Raw genomic sequence first — 23,728 nt, 5'->3', positions numbered from 1 at the left:
TTTTGTTCCCCGTATGTTTTATTTTTTGCACTCAAAAAAAAAAAAAAAAAAAAAAAGAGTTGGATGTATGATGGAGTATTTCTGTGCCAAAGGCACTCCTTCAGGGTTCATATAAGTTTTGGAAAGTTTTTTTTCAAGTATGGCCCTGTATGACGTCATAAAGGGTGGAATTCCTTGTATGGGCACTTCTCCTGGAAGAGCGTGCGCACATCAACCAGAGCAAGAGCAGCCCATCAATGTGCTTCATTCGGGTCGTTGGGATCTGATTCTGGATTGAATATATATATATCGGGATCAGATTTTTAGCCATAGATCATTTAAGTCAATAAAGTTTTTGTTCCTGTTTTATTTATGTTGATGTCACAGCTTGCAGACAATCGCTATGCAAAAGCTGCGCATTCTCGTGACTCTTTAGCTCCGCCCACAGCACGCCTTCAGGAGCTCAACTGTTTCTGGAGAGAAGCGGTACAGCTGTATCTGTCTTTTAGAAATCTGATCAAACTAAAGACTCTTCGGAGATATGAAGGATGCAGTACTAATCTATAGGTACTCAAGGTTAACATGAGGTTGGCAGAAATTTTGTGTGTTATATCCGCTTTCAAATATAACTGATTAATGTTTTGAAACGTCCTGGAACAGATCTTCAATACTTTACGTAATCTCAAACACACAAAAAAATTTGACTGGGCAATTTTTCTTCCACATCTACATTTCACAAAAATGTGGCAAATTGATATTTATGTATAATGGTGTATGTTCCGAAAGATACTGTATGTAGTCATAGTTCAGTGAAACCTTATCTCAAAAGATTAAAGGCAGGGTAGAACATTTTGATTGGACAAACATTTTAGGGTCCTATGCCTTCCACAGACTACATAAATACATATAAATAAATTTAGACCACTTAACTTAGTGATTGCTATCAGGATGTGAAGAGACTTTCAACCAGCCTAACAAAAAATGTTTTTGAACCAAATCACCTACCCTGTCTTTAAGGTTTCCTCATGTCATTACCTCTTTCATTTAGTGATTTTCCCACTGTATATTAACAGTATTACCCTCTTTTTGCAGTTTCTGGTGAAGCGTGGTGCAGACCTGTTTGCGGAGAATGAGATCAAGGAGACCCCATGTGACTGTGCAGAAAGGCAGCACCATAAGGAGCTTGCGCTCAGTCTGGAGTCTCAGATGGTCTTCTCCACTGACCCCCATGCAGAGGATATCGAGGCAGAGTATGCAGCCTTAGACCGCAGGGAGGTGAGCTCTCCAAATAAACACTGGAATTTCTTGTGACCTTAACATTGGCCTCAAGCCTTGGTGTCCAGGTGTGACGGATTTTAAAGGGATAGTTCACCCAAAAATGAAAATTCTGTCATTAATAACCAACCCTCATGTCGTTCCAAACCCGTAAGACCTCTGTTCATCTTCGGAACACAAATTAAGATATTTTTGATGCATTCTGACAGCTCTCTGACCCTCCCATAGACAGCAAGGGTCCTTACACGATCAACGTCCAGAAACGTAGCAAGGAGATCAGTAAAATAATCCATGTGACATCAGGGGTTCAACCATAATTTTACGAAGCTACTAGAATATTTTTTGTGTACAAAAAAAAACAAAACAACTTTATTCAACAATTCGTCATTTTGGTAGCGCCATTTTGGAGAGTATCCACTGAACGCACACAGCGTATGTTGTTCTGTGTCAGCCGCACCACACGGATACGTTGTTTTACGTTCAAATCAAAGCACAAACAACGTAGAAATTGTATCCGCGTGCCGCAGCTGAGACAGAATAGCATACGCTGTTTGCGTTCAGTGGATACTCTCCAAAATGGCGCTAGGGTGACGCGTAGGAGACGAATTGTTGAATAAAGTTTTTTTTCTTTTTTTTTTTTTTTTTCTTTCTTTTGCGCACAAAAAGTATTCTCGTAGCTTCGTAATATTACGGTTGAACCCCTGATGTCACATGGATTATTGTACCGATCTCCTTGCTACGTTTCTGGACGTTGATCGTGTAAGGACCCTTGCTGTCTATGGGAGGGTCAGAGAGCTGTCAGAATGCATCAAAAATATCTTAATTTGTGTTCCGAAGATGAACGGAGGTCTTACGGGTTTGGAACGACATGAGGGTGAGTAATTAATGACAGAATTTTAATTTTTTGGATGAACTAACCCTGTGACCTGTATTTTGTAGACCAATAAAAATATAAAAGTTTGATGCAGATGACTGATTGCTGATTTAGTTATGGTTCGATGATTAACACGTAACTGTCTATGTTTCAGTTTTATGAAGGTTTGCGAGTGCAGGACCTCAGGAGACTGAAGGACATGTTGATAGTGGAGACGGCAGATATGTTGCAAGCTCCTCTCTTCACCGCAGAGGCTCTTCTTCGGGCTCATGGTATGATTGTGTCAAACACTCAAAGGTATATTCACTGCTGTTGGCTGGCCCAAATTGAATTATGGAAAAATGTGTTGAGAGTTGAGAGTACTACACTCTCACTGGTAGCTGAAAACTGGGTATGGTTTGGTTTGCTTGTTCTGGTTTTGTTTGGTTTATTCTGCTTTGTTGTTCTATTTTTTTTATTTTTTTTTGACAGCCAGTGATGATCATGCATTTGTATTTTATGGAAAAGAGCAGCTTTGACATTTTGGTAACACTTTAGAATAGGGAACACACTAGTTTCTTATTACGCATATTACTAGCATATTGGCTGTTTATTAGTACTTAAAAAGCACATATTAATGCCAGTGGTGGAAAGTAACGGAGTAGCTTTACTTCGTTACTGTACTTAAGTAAATTTTTCAAGTATATGTACTTTACTAAGTAAATATTGTTAGCTGATGCTAACTGTCTAGCTAACAAGCTTGCTGGTGCTAAGTTGAGGTAATTTTTAGATATAAAGTCCAAATATTTTTATTGAACCACCTAGATAGATTACATCTGGGGGAAAATAAAGGATGTGATGTTCAGAACATGGTAATTACAGTAATTATCAAAGTGGGAAGTGATGCCCTCTGGGGGCATTTGGCCAGGGGTGATTTTACACCACAAAGGTTTGAGAAGAAAAAAAATCATTATGAAAATATAATTATATTTTCCTTAAAATGTTCTTCCTAACTTCAGGCCTTATTCTCATGTCATATATAACTGTGATGTTCTGCAAAACAACCAGCTTTAAACCACTTTTTTTCTTACTGGTGAAAATCAGATGGTCAAATTTCTCTCAGGTACTTCGCAGTGTAAGCTTCATAGTGAACATTACTACATCACTCTCGTCACCGTAGTCCATATCAACAACAAAAATATATCTTGACTCCATATAGTGGTTATTTTGAGAAAATCCCAGGTATTTTGAGCAGTAGGAATATAAAAAATATGTGCTAACATAAAATTTAATTAAGAAGCCTATATAAAATTGCAAAATAAATCTATCAGTACTTTTCTACTTAAGTACATAAACAATCTAGTACTTTTGTACTTTCATTCGAGTAAAATTGAAAAAGGAGTACTTTTACTTTTACTGGAGTAATATTTTATTATACGTATCTGTACTTTTACTCAAGTACTTGATTTGTGTACTTCGTCCACCACTGCCACTGAGGCATTAAAGCAATGAGGTTCTCACATGCCAGACCGATGAAATCTGTCTCTTGTTTGGTGGCTGCAATAAGGAGCCATATAAATGGCACAGTGGTTGGAAAGCACTTCATTTAAGAAGATTTACAGAAGCATCCATTAACTACCTTCAATCTAATTGTCAGAGACACTTTCTCACAGACGGCGGGGACGGTAATTAACATGGCCGTTAGAGGAGAACTAACTGAAAATCATATTTAGATCAAAACTGTCAGTTATTTGTGAACTAAATCTGCTGTAAAGGGTGATCTATTTAAGCCCACTGAAATGATTGAATGCAGACACATCAACATCTGTGTCTCTATTTTAGGTAAAAAAAATAAAAAAAACCCCGAAACATTCAAATAACACAGACTAAATAAAATTATTCATGCTCGTTCATATTCCCCGCAGCCGTAACGTTTAACAGTTTTAAATAAATCTATCTATCAGTACTTTTTTTTACTTAAGTATATAAAAAATCGAGTACTTTTGTACTTTCACTCGAGTAAAATTGAAAAAGGAGTACTTTTACTGGAGTAATATTTTATTATATGTATCTGTACTTTTACTCAAGTACTTGATTTGTGTACTTCGTCCACCACTGATTAATGCCTTATTCTGCAAGACCATATTCTAGATCCCTTAACCCTACCCCATACCTAAACAACTACCTTACTATCAATTATCAGCAAATTAGGAGTTTGTTGATGGAAAACTTAGTTAATAGTGAATATGCGTTCCCTTATCTGAAGTATTACAACATTTTTATATTAACTCCTTTTTCAGAGCCTCACACATGACATGTGGGGGGGGAAAAAAACTCAATATATTGTGGTCACGATTTAACGAAAATTAAAACGAGGGACCAAACTAGTAAATTGTGCCACGATTTAACTAAAATGACAGAATGAAGTAATTAAACATGGCCACAGATTCATTTGTGGGAAAAAAACATTTTAATTTTCAACTTTTTTCAATTTTCTTTTTTCTACACAAGAAAAGAAAAAGTCATTTGATGGACAAGCGACTTGAGCATAGGTAAATGATGACAGAGATTTCAGTTTAAAGCAAATGATCTTTGGAAGGTGCAAATTGATTGGACTGACCAGCTTTCACTGTGTTTGACACTTTTTTTTTTTTACCTAATATATTCAAGCATATTTTTCTTGTTTCATTCCAGATCCACTTGACTCAAAAACCTGATAAGGCATGTAATTTGGTTTGAACGGATACATTGCTTCTGACTATTATGGATATTATGCTTCCGACTATTATTTAGCAAACAAACATGCAAGGGACAGGAAATTTGTAGAACTTTGTTTAGAAATTCTGTGTAAATCTGTGGGCATATATTCTGTGTAGGCCTACTTACAAGGTTCAATCTGACGCAATCCTTCCAGGTCCTAACTCATGAAGAATATAGCTTCGTGTGCATTTAAAATAGCCATAGGAAACATGTATGGTATTGCCCCTGGAGAAGTTAACTAACCTATAAGGTATTTTGCTGTACAGCAAATCTGAAAAGCATCCATGCTCACAAAGCAGACCTAAATATTTCCTTTCCCTTAATTTTACAAGATTTACTCATGTTTAGAGCTGCTAAACTCTCTGGCACCAGACTCCTAATTGGATTAGTGCTTTCTTTAATAATCTCCAATTATGTGAGCAGGCTGTCTAGCAGGCCTTGTTTCAGATGACTAGAGCCCATGGGAGAAAAGGGCAGAGCTCTGATTCATGTGCGCTGCTATTATTGCCACTGCCTCTCTGGAGACCGCCAGCCGAGGCTCAAATATGCAGTTTCGCCTTCTTTTAATCTTAAACCCAAATTCACACTCTTGACTCCTAAGACTATGATGGTATACACAGTAGAGTACAGACGATTGAGCTAGCAGGTGTAATTTATTTTGAGGATTTTCAGTTGGGAAAATCTTGCCTCTTTCTTTGGAAGCAACTTTTATTTGGTTGTACAGTATGTGTTTGTTGATGTGTTTTGCCTTGGACTGTGGAATGTGTTATCTTGCCTTCAACGTCTGGAATCTGTCTCCAGGATTTCCTCTGGGAAGTGGCATTTCTTATTTTTTCTTATCCCAGCACACTTCATTGATGTTGACCGATAAGTTCATTCGAAGGTATCAAAGTATATGTCCTTTTTATATGTCACCACCATCCCATGCCATAGCCTTGAACTAATGGATGAGGAACTTTTGTTCTGTTTGCATAAAATTGGAGCCCGTTTTTTTTTTTTAGGAAGTGAATGTCTTGAAATGTGTTTTAATGGTTACTCATTATTGCTAATAGCATACTTCAGTTCCTTTTTTTCCTCCCATGTGGGAGTATACCAGCCATGACTGGCAGGTTTAATATGAAGACAGGCAAGTGCTCTCATATCCTATGTGGAACTAACCTACGGAACATCTGGGTAGGTTTTTCCACCCAGAGGAACAGCCTTTTTGAAACACTTGAATCAGCTGTGAATTCCACTGAAAAAATGATTTGATAGGTGAAAGAATGTGTATTTTTAGTATCTCTGTGACTCCTCATGTACTGTTGTTGTTGTTTTTTTGGCCATGCATACTGACCCAAGTTTCCCTTTAAAATTTAGACTGGGACAGGGAGAAACTCCTGGAAGCTTGGATGTCTAATGCTGAAAACTGCTGTCAGCGCTCAGGTGTTCAGATGCCAACTCCTCCGCCCAGAGGCTACAACACCTGGGACACCCTGCCCTCACCCCGTACGCCTCGCACCACACGCTCATCTATCACCTCCCCGGACGAGATCAGCCTGACCCCTGCTGATGATGATCACTCCTTGGTGAGGGATCAGATTTGTTCCTCTATTAGTGATTGGTGTACGGCCTCTTCTGTGGAGGTGATGTACAATAGTTAGTTTTAATGTAATGAATTTTAATGCATAGGTAGATCAATTGTGGTGGTGTAGCCATGGGGTTAGATCTGGGTTACTGAAATGTTGTAGGTTCAAATCCCATTAATGGGATAAGAATACCAAACATGAATGTTTCTGTTCAAAATCTTGTTACACGGTGCATATCTATGAATCTATATTCACACCAAGGTTGAACTTTCACCTGCAGATAAACCTAAATATTTTTTTGCATATGAAAATGTTGCTCTATGAACATTCTTTCTCCATATTTTTCATTTGCATTTGCAAAAAAGTTTTTCTCTTAAATAAAAACAAGGGCTGCTACAAAATGAAAATGAAAAAAAAAAAAGGAGCGGATATTAGAAAACACTCAAAACAGTTCAACAGTTTGTTTGGTCTGTACTCATAGTAAAATATATTTGCATGTATAATAAACCTGAAAAAAGTACATTTCTAAAATGTGTTCTTTACTTACTTTAGTTTAGTACTTTACTTTAGTTATCAGTCTGTGTGCATTGAATTTATTTAATACACGAGTTTCACAATTTGAGTTGAATTACTGAAATAAATGAACTTTTCCACGACATTCTAATTTATTGAGATGCACCTGTACTTCACAGATTCTCTGTCCTCAAAATAAATTCAAACGCACAGGAAAATACAAACACCATAGTCAAAAAGGCAACAATTCTATAATAAAAAACTTTGTACCCGTTTTTGGCTGCTAAGTTCCAGTGATTAATTCTACCATAAAAAAAAAAATTATTGCTGAAATGTGAAATTAGAGTTTTGACCTTGCTTTTTCTGCATTCTGTGCTTCTGATAGCCGAATGACAGACGTTGGTTTATTGCGTTTCATTTAGCATGCAAGTGCTTTTGGAGTGTAATCTAAAATGACAAATCAGTTAAAGGGGTCATGAACTGCCTTTTTTATTATTTTGTACTGTTCTCTGAGGTCCACTTACAACGTTATCAACATTTTTACATCAAAAAACATAATAATTTAGAAGTAATAAGCTATTTTCTGTCCTGTTTTGACCCCCTCATCGAAACGCTCTGTAGTGCAATTTGTCATGAGATTAAACGGCCAAATGTCATTTTATCAAATGTTTATTTTTCTGATCAATTTTATACTGCTTCGTGTATAGAATGTAGTTTTATATCTAGGTGTATAACATTTAACATATTTTCTCACTAATGTTGTTTTGTTCTCCACTGTCAGTGCGGAATTTGTATGTGTGCGGCCTCCATGTTTGAGGAGCCTGTTGATATTCCATGTGGTCACGAGTTCTGCAGAGGATGCTGGGAAAGGTGAGGGCTTTTTCTTCAGAGGCTTTTAATTCAGTCACATTACATTATTTGTGATGGTATTATGGTATTTATGAATTACATTAATTCAGTCATGTGTACTTGCCCTTGGCAGTTTCCTGAATATGAAGATTCAGGAGGGGGAGGCCCATAACATCTTCTGCCCAGCCTATGACTGCTTCCAGCTGGTTCCTGTTGAGGTCATTGAGAGCATTGTGTCCAGAGAGATGGACAAACGTTATCTGCAGTTTGACATCAAGGTATAATTACATGATCAGATGCACATTAGTCTTAAATATGTGCATAGATAGATTAAGCAATACAGCAATCATACAGCATTAGGCTCGAGTTTTGATTTAAACCCTGTGATTCTGCCTTCATAGAGCTGCTGGTTTTCCAGTCAAAGAGATCAGTCCTCTCAGTGGAGTTTATGTGTTTGGTGTTATTGTGAAGTCAGTCCAGAACGGTGGAACAATGAAATGGGAGCTGAGAGTGTTGAAGTAACTGTAACAATGGCAGCTCTCATCTGAGAATGTCTGAGAATGACACTTCTCACGCTGTGGAGTCCCAAGACTTTCATTATGTTACCATGGTGATGCTGAATCTTCCACAGGGGCGTCTGAGCTCTGTTGTAGCCATTTTCAGGGTCAGAGTGTACTAACAGACTTCTGGAGCTGTTGGTAAAAATTAACTCGGATCCCGGCATTATAACAAGACTCAGCAGATCAGATGAACCGGAAAGGACAAAATATTTTTAGTTTAGTTTTGTTTAATCAGCAAAGGTTTATGGCAAAATCTCAAAACTTTACATGACAGAAATCATTTTATTTAAAGGGGTAATATGATGTGATTTCAAGTTTTCCTTTCTCTTTGCACTGTTCCAGAACAGATCAAACCAAATATTCAGATGTGTGCAGCGCGTTTTATGGAGGATTGTTTCCTGATCCTGTGAGAGTAGCCTACAATGTCATCTGTTCTGACTCACAGTCTGTAAGTACGTTTTCATATTTAAAGGATTTGCCACTGACGATTCAAACGTGAGTTTTGAGCAGTGTAGAGTAGCACTTGTTGTTTGTCGTTTCTCCGATCACAAATGCAGACATGGTTTTATGTTGCGTCGGGTCTCGCGGGAGCAGGTCTCTGATCCACTGGCACTTGACTCGACAGTGCCTGTGCTACATCCTTTTTAGGTCTCTAGATTATAAAACACTGCATTCTGTCAGCAATGTAACGTGGCAGTAACGTATAGAGACCTCGACTTGTAACTATACTCTAATTACTATTTTGAAAATTATAACGCGTTAAATTACTCCGTTACTAAAAAAGTAATCAAATTACAGTAACGCGTTACTAAGTAATGCGTTACTGCCCAACACTGTTTAATAGTGATAATTGCATCTTAAAATAAAGTGTGACCAGTTACTTTGACAAACCTAGACTGTACATTATCCCACCTATTACATACATGAACTTACTAAATCAGTAAATATATGTGAAATTGATGCAAGTTAATATTTCTTTATTGTATTTATATTTATGATATTAAGCTTCTGTTAAGAATAATAGTTCAATTTTCAGTATACACACTACCATTCAGAATTTTGGTATCAATAACATATTTTTTTAATTAATACTTTTATTCATTAATTCAGTTGATCAAAAGTGATTATAAAGATGTTGCAAATGATAATAATAATGATACATTTTATTTAAAACACTCTTTATATTCAAGCAGAAATCCCAAAGTAAAACAATTATTACTATTTCAAATAAATGCTGTTATTTTGAACTTGAAAATGTATCAGGGTTTCCACAGAAATATTAAACAACACAAATGTTTTGAACATGATAATAATAATAAATATTTCTTGATAACCAATCAGCATATTAGAATGATTTCTGAAGGATCATGTGACACTTAAGACTGGAGTAATGGCTGCTGAAAATCTATCTTTGCCATAACAAAAATAAATTGCATTTTAAAATATATTCTAAAAGAAAACAGTTACTTTAAATTGTAATAATTTCACAATGTTACCATTTTACTGTATTTTGGATGCAGTCAAAATATGCAGCCTTGGTGAGCAAAAGAGACATTTCAAAAACATTAAACAATCTTTTTGACCCCAAACTTTTGAATGATATAAATTAATATATATATTATTAATTTTAATTTGCAGCTATTTAGCTTAGATATTTAGCTACAGTGCAACTCTATTTCTCTTACTGGTTTGTTGTTCTTATGACCAATGATTCTGTTTTCTTGCTTTAATTGGTGATATATTGAAATTAGTACTGAGGTCCAAGGCCATTTTTACTGTTGTCAGAAACTATCAAGTAAAGAATTCACTAATCTATTATAACTTGTGTTGATAAGAAAAAAGAGGACATGAGATAAAAGTTGCATGTTGCCATCTAAAAATGTCAAATATACAGTATTGCAGTCATTATACATTAGAATCAGAGAATTGCAGAGAGCCACATATTAAATGAGTAAGGCAGTGTTTTGCATTTTAAATGCCTCCCTCGCTTGCTTTCTCTTCCATTCTTTCTCTGTCCTCCTCTTTACTCTTTTTCTTCTTCTCCCTCAGGCATTTGTGGAGAATAATCCTGCCATCCGGTGGTGCCCGCGGGCTGGCTGTGATAGAGCGGTGCGATTGGCCGGACAGGGGCAAGGTGCCAGCACCTCTGACCCGCTCAGTTTTCCTCGCCTCCAGGCCCCTGCGGTGGACTGTGGCAAGGGCCATCTTTTCTGCTGGTCAGTGCCAGTCACTGATACAAATCTTTCAAGCCATTATACCAGAAGAGAGGATTTGTAATTCTGAACAAAATCTCCAGTTTACTACATGATTTAATGTGATTAATAGTAATAGCAACATATTAATAGTAGCCTATTTAAATAATATTAATAGTATTTCTAGACTCATATTCTGCACTTATTTTAGCAGTGCAAATCATGTTACAGAGACATTGTCAAAAAGATCGCCTGTGTTACATAAATATATAGAAATGAAGGAATGTGTGTTTGTATGTAGGTTCTGCTCACAGTGGTCACAGTGGAGTTTCTCTTTCCCACAGCTCTGGTCCTTATGTCCCCAACACACAAACACATAGACATATACACACCCACACAGTGGGCTCGTATCTCATCACTGCCTGTGCCAAATCTGAGCATTACATTTGAGTCAAAACACCGTCCCCTCTCTGTCTCATACACACATTTAATCTGCCTAAGTGAATATAGATTGAATCTAAAATGAAAGAAGCTGTTATTTAAAGGCGTCTGAGGTCAACAGTCTTCCAACATTGTGTTCTATATCAGTGATTTTCAACTGGTAGGTCACCGTTCTGTTCTAATTGGGTAGTCAACGGCAGGGAAAAAAATTATGACAAATGTTAAACTACAACATCTCAAGCTCCTGTACCTGGAGGGTACAAGGAACGGATTAAAAAAATTGTTATATTACACCATGTTAATATGTTAGCATAGGTTAATCTTTTACTCATGTTTGACACACATTTTTATCCCCAAAAGCCTGTCCACCACTAACAACTAAAATGTATAGAACATAAATAAAATATTCACCCGAAAAGGAATTTCCTTTATGCTAAGGCCTGTCGTCACACTGGGGTTTCTCCCCACAGGGAGTGCCAAGGAGAAGCCCATGAACCATGTGACTGCCAAACTTGGAAGATGTGGCTCCAGAAAGTCACTGATATGAAACCAGAAGAACGTGAGCTTGCTTTGCTGTACTTTTCAGTGACTACTAAGATAATTATCCTGAAGTATTGTTCCTACCTGTCCAAAAATGGTTTTGGACCTCAAGCAACTTTATTTCTGTCTTTTTCCATTACAGTGGCAGGTGTAAGTGATGCATATGAAGATGCTGCCAACTGCCTGTGGTTACTCACCAACTCCAAACCCTGTGCCAACTGCAAATCTCCCATTCAGAAGAATGAGGGCTGTAACCACATGCAATGTGCCAAGGTTATTTGCGTAATAATAATAGATTTATGTATATACCAGGTTAAGTATGGAGCAGAGTCATGGAGTTTTTTAGAGGTGTAAAATGCAGGCTTGACAAGAGAGTTGTTGTGAACTTTGGAAGGGAACAAAAGGTCAAACATGATACCAAGGAATTTTGAAAGGGATTGACAAAAACTTCAAAATCAATGCACAAATCTGAGTTTCGGCCCACTTACTTTTAAATCTCTTTTGTTTGTGGTAAGTTTAAGAAAATTCCCAGTGCCACTGACCGAAATGAGTGGGAGGGTGTATATCAGAACAGGTGGTAAAATAAATCTCAGCAAAGCAGTGATAACTGAGACCATGATGGTTGGTGATATGATTTTGAAAAGGAGAGGGCCAAAAACAGAACCCTGGGGGACTCCCTGAGTAAAAGAGTTGTGTTTCTCAAAAGAGATGAAATATTATCTTCCAGTAAGAAGTAAACCAAGAGGGAATTGTGCCAATATGGCTGTGAGCCATGAAAAGAGTAAATCAAGACTGTCAAAAGTGGAACTTTGGATGAAAACCTGATTGGAAGGGTCAATGAGGATTATTAGAAAGCATTGAATTTAAGCTTTGCTGCTTGTTGTTATGGCTTTTTTTTTGTTATGACAGTCATAATAAACTGTTATTGTTAAGATTAAGATTTGTTTCTAAAGTTCTGCCTCTGCAACAGTGGGCTGATGTTAAATCATTTTTAAAAATAATAGATGAGGAAATCTGGATAAATCTCTTTGATTAAAGAACAAGAAATGTGTGGGTGTGCCTTAGGAAAGAATGCATTACTGTTCATTCAATCTTGATAATCCTGCAACAAGGTTACTAAACAGGGAAAGACATTGCAAGTACTAGCACTCCAAAAATAAAAAGTGAGAGATGGTTACCTAGCAACACGCATAATCCTTGCTGTCAGAATACCAAAACTCCCAGTGTGCTGCCTGCTAGACTGCTATATGCATTTGCTAGTGACATAATAAAAGAAGACTAATAGTTTGTTTTAGTTTAGGTGTTGTTAATCAAGAGTGTATGTGTGTACAGTGCAAGTATGATTTCTGTTGGATCTGTATGGAAGAGTGGAAAAAACACAGTTCCTCTACAGGAGGTTACTACCGCTGCACACGCTATGAGGCCATTCAGCAGGTAGAGGAGCAGTCTAAAGAGATGACAGTTGAGGTACATATTCTTACGTACATGCACATGCCGTTTTGTCTGTTTATATATTTATTCAACACAATAAGAGTTATGGAGTTTTTAATAATGAAGAAAGAAAAATATCTCGCAACTGATTATGGCTGTGCCTGGATGTTTACACGCACTTATGTTTTTTTGTTTGTTTGTTTTTTGCAGGCTGAGAAGAAACACAAGAACTTCCAGCAATTGGATCGCTTCATGCACTATTACACGCGCTTTAAGAACCACGAGCACAGCTACCAGGTAAAAAAAAAAAAAGTCTACAAAAATCTGCCTGATTTGACGCAGTCTCACATAGTCGTCGACTACAGTAAATAGCATGAAGTTTGGTTCACAATGCAGCTTAGTCTGACCAACAACCACCTTGACTGGAAGAGATCGTCTGAATGGCATTTAAAGCGAACAACCACCGTTTTTGTTTTTACCTGCGGTTTATGCATCATATGGTCAGTGAACAGACATTTGGCAGTCTGTGGATTGACATTAGATGTGACATGATGACCCAGAGGCAAATGGTCTTTATCTGTGTTATCTTTTCCCACAGCTGGAAGAACGTCTGCTTAAGACGGCCAAAGACAAGATGGAACAACTGAGCAAAGTTTTGAGTGGAAGTAAGATGCAAAACCACACTTACATAATCAGTGTTAATGAATTATTTCTAAGCTGTGATAATGCATTGTCAACCTTTTTTCAGTCTGTAAAATTTACAGACTGGAAGCACTCTATAGAGAATAAAACTTGCTTTTATATTCACACAGTGATTCCTTCTACATTTAGCAGTAGGGATGTAACGATTCACTCAACTCACGATTCGATTCACGATTTTGATTTCACGATTCGATTCGATTCACGATTTTTTTTTTTACAAAATGAGATTTAAGACAAATTATAAATTAAATGTGTCCTTTTATTATTGCTTGGACAAAATACTGTACGTTTCTTTGTGAAATTGAAATATAACACTATAATAATATACTAATATAGCACTTGTAAATTATTGCTCTTTTGTTGGTTTTGATTGCTTCTATTGTCCTCATTTGTAAGTTTTTTTTGTAAAAAGCACCTGCTAAATGACTAAATTTAAATATAATGTAAATGTAAATAACAAAACTAAATAGAAATTTTAAAACAAGCCCCAAAACTTTCGTTTCCATATAACTATAAACTATGATAAAAGTTCATCAGCATGCATTGAACAATCCCATGTTGTAGCGCAAAAAAAATAATGATATTGCGACCAAATCATGTTCTCGTGCGACCAGCTGAGAAAGTTAGTTGCAAAAGAGCGACCAGTGGGAAGAATGAGTCTGGAGCCCTGATATGCATTATACAGAGGCAAGAGGAAAAGAAAAATACCATCGAAAGACAGTAAGTTCCCCTCAGACATAAATTCATATAAACTCCTACCCCTAATTGAATTGCGATTTGTTTAGCATCTCAACCAATTTGAATCGTCACATATTTAAATTGATTTTCAACCGGCTCGCGATTAATCGTTACATCCCTATTTAGCAGTAGATCAAGTTTAAGACTTTTTAGATATTAACTCCTGTATTGTATTACTGTGTTGTTGCAGGAGAAGGCGGCCCTCCAGATACTACTTTCATTGAAGATGCAGTGCATGAACTACTTAAGACTCGTCGTATTCTCAAGTGCTCTTACCCTTATGGGTTCTTTCTGGAGCCCAGAAGCACAAAAAAGGAAATATTTGAACTTATGCAGGTTAGTAACACAGATGCTAGTTATGGGATATGCTTACTGTGTATGCTCTGAGTTAGTGACAACTTAATACTCTTATTCCTCTTGTTAGACTGACTTGGAAATGGTGACTGAAGATCTTGCACAGAAAGTCAACCGGCCTTACCTCCGCACGCCTCGTCATAAGATAATCCGCGCTGCCTGCCTGGTGCAACAAAAGAGGCAGGAGTTTCTGGCCTCCGTGGCAAGAGGTGTGGCGCCCAATGATTCACCCGAAGCCCCTCGACGCAGGTAAGAGCCTCTTCCTCAATTACAGGCTGCTTAAAAATAGACAAAAAAGCAAAATAGAAACCTTTTTTATAAACAATAATAAAGATGGCCATACTAAATATTTTTTTTTTTTCATTTAAGCTTTTGTTGAAAACAGTATAAAATAATATGAAACCAGTTTTAAACTATATTTTTAAAGGACTTAGAAAGCACATTTCTATGAATGTAAGGTTAATAGGGTCAATAGGGTTTTAATTTTAGCTAGGGATGATTTTTGGGTATAATTGGGTAAAATTGGACTACCAGTAAAACTGATAAAAATTTGGGACCAAAAATTATTCGGACCGAGTCTGGGAAAAAGAAATTTAAGTTCAGGTTTGCATGAAGCTGGATGACAGCATGCCCTGGAGACTACAGACTGTCATTAAGGCTAAGGGTTGCCCGACTAAGTATTGATAGTTGTGTAAATACTGTCATACTAACAGCTGTCTGAATAATTTTTGGTTGATTGTAATCCATTACATACCTTTCTATCAAAGTTATCTAACATTATCAAGCTGAATTTGTTCTGACACAGTGTAACTCTGAGTTCTTGTCATATTTTATTACCATTTTCTAAACTATAGCGAATAAACTGTGATAATGTGAGAAATGTTGAAGGTGTCTGAATAAATTTTGGTTCGACTGTATCTATTTGATAAATGAAGTTAACCAACTAACATTATACATACTCTTTTGGTTTCTGTTCCCAATATTTAAAAAATTGACAAATGCAATAAAAATATCAGTATCGGTACTCGGTATCGGCAAGTACCAAAAATAGAAGTATCGGTATCGGGCGAGTACTGGAAAAAGTGGTATCGGCGCATCCCTGATTTTAACAGTAGTAGTGTATTTCCTAAGAGTGACTTTTCATTTGTAACTCAACTGCACCTGCAGCCTCACAATGTATAAGATCACATGGAACCTACTTTTTTGTTTGCATTTACAGTTTTGCTGGTGGAACATGGGACTGGGAGTACTTGGGTTTCGCTTCTCCCGAGGTAACTCTTTTGTTTGGTTTGTTTTGAGACTTTGGGAATAGTTTGTTAAAGAGTGTCGTTGTTAAATCTACTTGGCTGGTGTATGATGCCTGAAGTTTTGGCAGTGCATATTGGCCTATCGAGCAAGATTTAGTCCTGTTGCAGCATTTGTGAATGTGTGAGACCTTTAATGTTAAACAGTGTACCGCTATTTTGTTCTAATCTAAAGATCCAGAGGAATCATGCCTTTCTCTGGGGAATTGATCCGAGAGAGCACTGTCAGTATACAGGAAGCCATCCGCAGGTATTAAAGAATCCTCATTAGATCCCATCTCAGGAACGGCTAAACAAACAGTGGAATGGCACCTGTCATGTACACTCCATCACTGTCATTGTCCACTTTTATTTGGGTGCATGTTTTATTTTTTTCTGTTCATGTTCTATTGCCGCTGTTCATATGTTTCAGATGATTGCTGTGCACTCCAGATTAAGAATTCTGATGCAGTTTTAACGTCATCTGGAGGCCGAGATCTTTTCCGTTAATGTATCCAGACATGGTCTTTTAAAAGATGCCTTTGGTGTTGTAACTTCAAAAGGCAGTTTCCTGCTTTTTGCTTTGACTGTTCCACGAAAGGTCATGAAATATGCGTTTTTGTAGATGTTTCAAGGTGAACCAGGCCACCACTTCAGTCTGTATTGCTGGTCGCTGCTCTTCTTTTGAAATCATGTGTGCAGGCTATGGCACAGTTTCTTTTTGCTCTGGATTTATGGCTTGTAGAAAGAGGAATAATAGTGATGCACTTTATTCAACTTTTTTTTTATTGTTGATGCTTGAGCGGTACCTATCAGGAATGTTTTTCCTAAATGTACTTCTTTTTTTTTTTAGTTTGCTGTCGTTACTGCATGCTTACTGCATGCAGCTTCAGTTTGGTTTAGATTCAAGACTTTTATTTTTTATTTTTGGGAGTTTGTCGACCTATGGTAAAAATAAAGTTGGAAGAAGTGCAGTATAGATCAATTATGATTTGTGATTAAATCTTAAATAGATTATACTGACACATATACACCGAACTGCCATATCTTGTTGGTGTTGTAGTAAATTTCATTACAGAGTGTCAAACTGTTTGGAAATTTACATGGTTTGTGGAGCTTAAAGGATTAGTTTTGCAAAAAATTAAAATTCTGAAATCTTTTACTTACCCTCCCTCATGTAGTTTCAAAAGCGTTGTCTCTTTATTTTCATGGAATATAAAATGAGAACCTTTAAATGATGCTGGTCACTCTTTTCCATGCAGTTAGTATGAATGAGATTGGAGCTTTAAAGATTTAAGGACATAACATGATTATATTATATTATATTATATTATATTATTTATTATATTATATTATTATATAGATTTGTGTGATTTTTTTTTTTTATGCATTATTAAAAATTATCCTTAAGGGTTTTGAATGACAAGTTGAGTAATAATGCCATAATTTTCATTTTTGTTTTGAACTATTCCTTTAAAAGCCTTCTTGACTTTACTCAAAGCGTCTGTCTGTTATTCTGACATGACGATGCCCTGAACTTTGATGCTGCCGCACAGCAGAGTTCCTGTAGAGAGGTGTAGGGTTCCTCTGAGAGTCTGACTTTTATTCACAGGGTCCAGTGGGAATGCTGGTACACCTCTTGAAGCAGCTTTGAAATGGTGTTGTGTGCGGTTTTGTGTTGTAGGCGTATGCTGAGTTCCAGTACAGACGCAGACACAGGCAGCGCAGGAGAGGAGACATGGTCAGCCTCCGCAGCAACACACCCGAACCTGATGACCCAGCCCATAGCACTTTAGGTATGTTTTTCGTGAATGTGTTTTCAGTTTGGTGCCTGTATTTGCTGCTACATGTAAGCATTTTGTTGCTCCGTCGCTTAAGCAGCTGAAAGTGAAGTTTCAAGATTTTTTGCTGTCCTCTGCATACTGAAGTCAGCAGAAAATACACTGTAAACCTATTTATCAATGCAATTTAGTACATTTAGAATATGTGAACTTTAAATGTGATATTGAATAACACTGTAGTTAAAATTATAATCAAGTACTTCACATGTGCTTTAGTATGTTAGTCACCACGCAACAAAAGATTATTAAAACGATTTCAAATATTAAACTTCAAGATTATTATTCAACACTAACATTATTGCAAAGTGCATTTTTTAAAAAGTGGACTTAAAGGGTTAGTTCACCCAAAAATGAAAATTAGCCCATCTTTTGAACCGAAGGAATGCAACACCCGTTGAGTACAACGATAGAGCTTGAAAGATCAAAGACAATTTTTAATATAACTCCGACTGGATTCGTCTGAAAGAAGAAAGTCATATACACCTAGGATGCCTCGGGGGTGAGTGAAACGCAGCCTAATTTTCATTTTTGACTGAACTAACCCTTTAAGTGTGTTAAGAGAGTCATGAGAGTAAGCACATTTAAATGGCCTTTTATTTCATTAATATTATATGAAAGTATAATATATAATATAAAAGTTTGATTTCATTCTTCATAAAATGACATGTACTGTAAACACTTTAGTTTGACTGAAATCTATTGTCTGATTTCTGTGAGGTCGGACTAATAGACCTAGATAATGCAGTTGTAGCTCGGGTTCATCCAACATGTATACACCATAATCAGACTACAATTGGCCTCATTCATGTGCACATGCTCTGAAATACAGCTGTGACGCATAGTATTTAATTCTTTAAATATCTGATTGCATCATATATTTGCCATGTATATCTGGATAGACAGATGCTGGCTGGACCTCTTTACAGTAAGGTCTAATTTGTTAACATGGGGTGAGTAAAACGCAGCCTAATTTTCATTTTTGGGTGAACTAACCCTTTAACTAACATGAACTAACAATGAGCAATATATTTCTACAGCATTTATTAGGAATGTAACAATTCACTCAACTCAATACAATTCATGATATTGATTTCATGACATGATTTTCTCACCATTTTGTTTTTTTAACAAAATGAGATTTAACACAAATTATAAATGAAAAAGTGTCTTTTTATTATTGCTTGGACAAAATGCTGCATATATAAACACTATAAATGCTGCACTTATAAACATTATAAATACTACTTTAATATACATTATACGGAGGCAAGATGAAAAGAAAATAGCATCTAAACGTTTCTGAAGACAGTCAATTCCCTTCAGAGATACATTCATATCAACTCCTACCCCCAATTGTATCGCGATTCGTTTAACATCTCAATCAATTTGAATCGTCACATACCGGCTCGGGGTGCATTCTTACATCCCTAACATTTATTAACCTTTGATAAAATTACTTAATAAAAATGTTCATATTCATGTTAGTTCCCATGCATTAAGTAATGTTAACAGATATAACTTTTGATTTTAAAATACATTAATAAATGCTGAGATTAATGTAAAATTAATAAATTCTGTTTAATGTTAGTTCATATTAACGGATGTATTTAACAAATGTTAACAAATGAAACCTTATTTTTAAGTACTACTGAGCTCGATTACACAAAAACCCATATAAAGATCCTCAAGGTCACACTGCTAATTTATAATTTATGGCTGAAGGAAATACTCAGTGTGGTAACTGAGAAATCATGGGTTGCAGCACCATCACCATTGATATCAATGATTTTGCAGTGAGTAGATGTCCTTAGAGATATTCCTTGCTATAAAAAAAGCAAAACTGTACTAGCAATCCAACTAAACAAAACATTTTCCATTTGTCACCTTTTACAGACACACAAGAAATTGGTGGTGGTCACAGACTGGGTCTGCCCATGGTGAGTTGAGACCCTTTTAACAGAGACTATGTGGTGGAACGTCACAAGTCCTCAGCTGAGAGTAACGTCTGATCTTTTACCTTTCAGCCTCACAGCTCCTTGGATGAGGATGATCCGAATATCCTGTTGGCTATCCAGCTGTCTCTGCAGGAGTCTGCACTGACTGCAGGCAGTGCTGGCGTTGATGCTCAAGAGATCCTCGCAAACGAAGCATCTCTGGGGGCTATCGGAACATCCCTGCCCACGCGGCTGGACCCGGTGCTGTGTGGGATAGACGTGCCCCGTGCTGCCCTGAGCAGCTCCGAGCTGTTAGAGGTGGGTGACGGCCTAAAGAAGCTCGGTAATATCAGTGGCCAGAATGTCCCTCTGCGTTTTGACAATCTCAACAATCCTTCCTGTGAGTCTGCTGAGGGTCCCTTCCAAGCTCCTTCGGGACATATGGAAACCTCTGATTTCAATTCGGACAACGCCAACCTTCTAGGCAACATCATGGCTTGGTTTCATGACATGAACCCGCAGAATATCAATTTGGTTCTTTCGGCTGGTGAATTCGGTGCTCAGTCGGCAAGGATGACATCAGAGCCGACTGAGTGCGCCGTTCCACAGTGGACAGCGGGGGGCGATAGAGAGGCAGAGCACGAGTTTGACTCCGGTATCGTCACAGGAGAGCGTGAGCCCATCAGGCCGACACAATTAGACTTGGTAGGCCTCGATATGTGTGTGGTACCTTCTGCTACGTCCATCGAGTTGGGCAAAACTCCGAGCGGTTTGAACCCTTGTCACTCTGACACCCCAAAATGTGACTCAGACCCCGACCAGCCTAGCAGTAGCTCCTCTGAATGGGAGGGTCAAGTACACCTTGTATGAAATACTGACTTCACCTACTAGCTAAGCCACTTTTTTGATGAAGTAGCTGCCGGATTGTGAACCTGAGGATCAAGATTAATCATGATGAGAAGCTTTGTATTGTCAGATATGTAGAAATCGAAACCATTTTTGAGTACCCGCTCAGTACTCGTGTGTTTCAGGCCTTTGTGCTCATGAGGCATGTGTTCTTTGCTCACTAAAAAACTCATTCCGGTCTTGGAGTGTTAAACGCTTTTAGAAGAGTCAGCAACTGAAACAGAAAGCACTATGAAGACGGGACAGGAAGTGAGCTAGTCCGAAAAATCCACTGTATAGAACAGGATGATATTCAGTGCGTGTTCGCCTGATTAAAAAGGATGTAAAAGATACTGTAGGTGCCAAAAAACACTGGCTAGCACACGCCGAGCGGACACTGATCGTGCCTGCTGCTGAGGGCCTAGCCGCCCTATTCAGTACACTATCCTTCCTTTAAAATAGACCTGTAGTATTAGAGAAGTACACGGCAGCATCACGCTCAGAAGAGCAGGGCTGATAATCACAGAAACTAAATGAACAGTAATTCTAGTTGCAGTTGACTTTTCGTAATCACTGTAATCCGTCACCGGTTAATTAGAATGGAAAGTACCGGCGAGGTTAAACTCGGTTCAGGAGCGCCACGCCGGATCTGGAAAACGTTTCGTCTTTGCAACTTATCACAGTGCCTTTTCTGTGAAACTTCTCTTTATTTATAGCCGCTCTCTTTCGCTCGGAGCCCAGAGTGGGGGAATTTCCAAGACACATCGTACGATTAAGCAAACTGAGGTCAATGTTTTTTGAAAGACATTTTTATACATGTTCGTATGTTCTTCAGCATGACTCTGGCCCCTTCTCCCAGGTTGTTTTTAAAGCAATTATAAAAAAAGAAAAAAAGAAAAATGAAAGAATTCATGAACTCGGACACATTTACGGATCAAATCCATCTATATTTAATGAGATACTATTCATTGTGTGTTAAGATGTGATTTCCACATGGCCACAAATTTAAATGTTCAGATAAAAACCCGTAGATGTTCTCCTGGTGTATCTCTGATAGAAATTTAAGTTTTTTCCAAAAACCACATTTTCCTCAAAATATCTAAGGTGCCCAGAAGCTGTTTTAGCTTCATATTTACATTTATATATATATGGTGGAACTCACTTACAATTAAAGTTTTTTTTTTTTTTTTACGATTAATTTAACTGTGGTATTTCTCTACAATAAATTATGGAAATAAATGTTCTATTTATTTGAAATTGAATGTCCTTAAAAATGAATGAAGATAAAAGGAAAAGTTGTTGTTGACTAAAAAAAAACCCCAAATGCCTATATATATATATATATATATATATATATATATATATATATGTGTGTGTGTATATATCAAACTGTAATAACGCAGTGCCACTTTTCAATATTTCCTTATTACTTAAATGCGTATGCTGAAATAATTGTTAAAAGCCATTTAAACAAATTAACAATGTTTTTGATTTGCTTCAATTCTCATGTGAGCACCTGCCCAACTTTTCATCTGATGAAACGGCTAAATCACAGCAGCACTAAGTTTTAAGGCCTTCATAAAATTTGCACAAAATTAGCTCACATTTCAGCTATGGAGTTAACCTACTTTAGCTCATAGGTTTCCAGTTATATTGGCGGTTTTAGCTGTGGGTTTGACTGAGCAGGCGCCTGATGTTTTACTGTGGGCTTGATGTTATATTATATGTTGATTCTGACCTAATGTTCGAATGCATCAACTTTTCAAAGTGAAAATGAAGACAAACCTGTCCGTTAAGTGTTTTTTTTTTGGAATCATTCCATTCGTCAAAGTTTGAGGGAGTGCACACATTAATTTTTTTTTCTGTATGTACAGTTTGTATGTGGGATCGGAATGGGTTAAGCTCACTTAATCGCAGTATTTCTTTGGACTAATGTGTGTTGCCAAAGGCTGAGGTGAAGCTAATGTCTGTTCAAATGAAGCATATGGTAGGTTTCAAACATCTGTCCAACCATGACAAAGAAAGTGAATGACAAAAGTTGTCCTGTATGTGACAGTATGCTGTGCATTAAGTAATTATAATAAAAATAGTTCATGTTTTCTTGACAAAAGACCGTTTAAGTGTCGAGGCTATTGTTTGGGGGAGGTGGTGGCTATTATTTGTTGGGGGGGGGGGTAGAAAAGCACATTTTGTAACCCATTACAGATTTTTATATTGTTAAGCACCTAATCCTTGAAATGGTATTTGCACTTTCATAATTTTACTTGATACATTCTCAGTTTATATGGAAAATACAAATGTGTGATGTTTGGCTAATGAATTGGACTGATTTGAGTGTGAATCTCAATAAAGTTGCTAAGACAAGTTCAGTTGTAAAAGTGGTAGTATTCTTTGAACAAAACATACAGTGAAAGCCCAGGTGCAAAAGCAACACAATAATAATAATAATTGTGTTTAATTATTTAATAAAATACTATTTAATAAAAACTATTTAAAGGCAAGTCGAGGGTACAAATAATATTTTTCTTATTCTTCTGTTTGAGATCAAGTTCAAGTGGAAATTTATTACAGTGTTATCTTGAGTATTAGCCCCTCTAGTGGTTACAAATAGAATGACACTTTTAGGCAAAAAATGTTTCATCCCTGCTTTCTTTGATTGTAACTTTTCATAAAGTGAACCTTGTAAAACAGTAGTTTTATATAAAGAAATTTGATATTATATTATTAACATAATATTTGGAGTTCTTGTCAGTTTATGTATTATTTATCAGGCACATGCAGAATGATTGTGGCCAGAAAAAAAAAAAAAAAGAATAAATTATGTTTCTATTTATTGACTTGGTTAGATGCCTAGGAGTCAGAAGTTGGGGGAATACCAGGAGGTCACAAGCACAGTGACTTTATTGAATAAAATGTCAGATGGGAGGAAGTTTCTATATTTGAAAACCGCTATTTGAATTAGGGCCAGTTTTATGAGAGAGGCTGTGTCATCTTGTGATCTGAATGTCCGGTTTAGGACCAACAAGAATTTAT

The 23,728-nt window shown here is 36.9% G+C and overlaps 1 protein-coding gene across 1 annotated transcript in view; it reads left to right on the top strand.

Moving 5' to 3' along the window:
• Positions 1 to 21,953, top strand: part of LOC107752829 (ankyrin repeat and IBR domain-containing protein 1-like) — a 29,851-nt gene extending 7,898 nt beyond the window's left edge. The window contains exons 4-20 of the mRNA XM_016568890.1: positions 1,072 to 1,254; positions 2,283 to 2,400; positions 6,224 to 6,432; positions 7,727 to 7,815; positions 7,928 to 8,072; positions 10,404 to 10,570; positions 11,458 to 11,546; positions 11,670 to 11,800; positions 12,860 to 12,994; positions 13,169 to 13,255; positions 13,557 to 13,623; positions 14,589 to 14,734; positions 14,823 to 15,001; positions 15,972 to 16,023; positions 17,720 to 17,831; positions 19,770 to 19,813; positions 19,901 to 21,953. Coding sequence (XP_016424376.1) covers positions 1,072 to 1,254; positions 2,283 to 2,400; positions 6,224 to 6,432; positions 7,727 to 7,815; positions 7,928 to 8,072; positions 10,404 to 10,570; positions 11,458 to 11,546; positions 11,670 to 11,800; positions 12,860 to 12,994; positions 13,169 to 13,255; positions 13,557 to 13,623; positions 14,589 to 14,734; positions 14,823 to 15,001; positions 15,972 to 16,023; positions 17,720 to 17,831; positions 19,770 to 19,813; positions 19,901 to 20,680 — 2,733 coding nt within the window. The 3' untranslated portion in view covers positions 20,681 to 21,953. The remainder of the gene's footprint in view (positions 1 to 1,071; positions 1,255 to 2,282; positions 2,401 to 6,223; positions 6,433 to 7,726; positions 7,816 to 7,927; positions 8,073 to 10,403; positions 10,571 to 11,457; positions 11,547 to 11,669; positions 11,801 to 12,859; positions 12,995 to 13,168; positions 13,256 to 13,556; positions 13,624 to 14,588; positions 14,735 to 14,822; positions 15,002 to 15,971; positions 16,024 to 17,719; positions 17,832 to 19,769; positions 19,814 to 19,900) is intronic.
• Positions 21,954 to 23,728: the final 1,775 nt, after the last annotated feature.

The sequence above is a fragment of the Sinocyclocheilus rhinocerous genome, unplaced genomic scaffold (genome assembly GCF_001515625.1).
Source record: "Sinocyclocheilus rhinocerous isolate Xijiao unplaced genomic scaffold, SAMN03320098_v1.1 scaffold771, whole genome shotgun sequence".
In the NCBI taxonomy this organism is placed as follows: domain Eukaryota; kingdom Metazoa; phylum Chordata; class Actinopteri; order Cypriniformes; family Cyprinidae; genus Sinocyclocheilus; species Sinocyclocheilus rhinocerous.
Note: the sequence above shows the minus strand (reverse complement) of the source record. Positions and strands in the feature narration are given on the sequence as shown.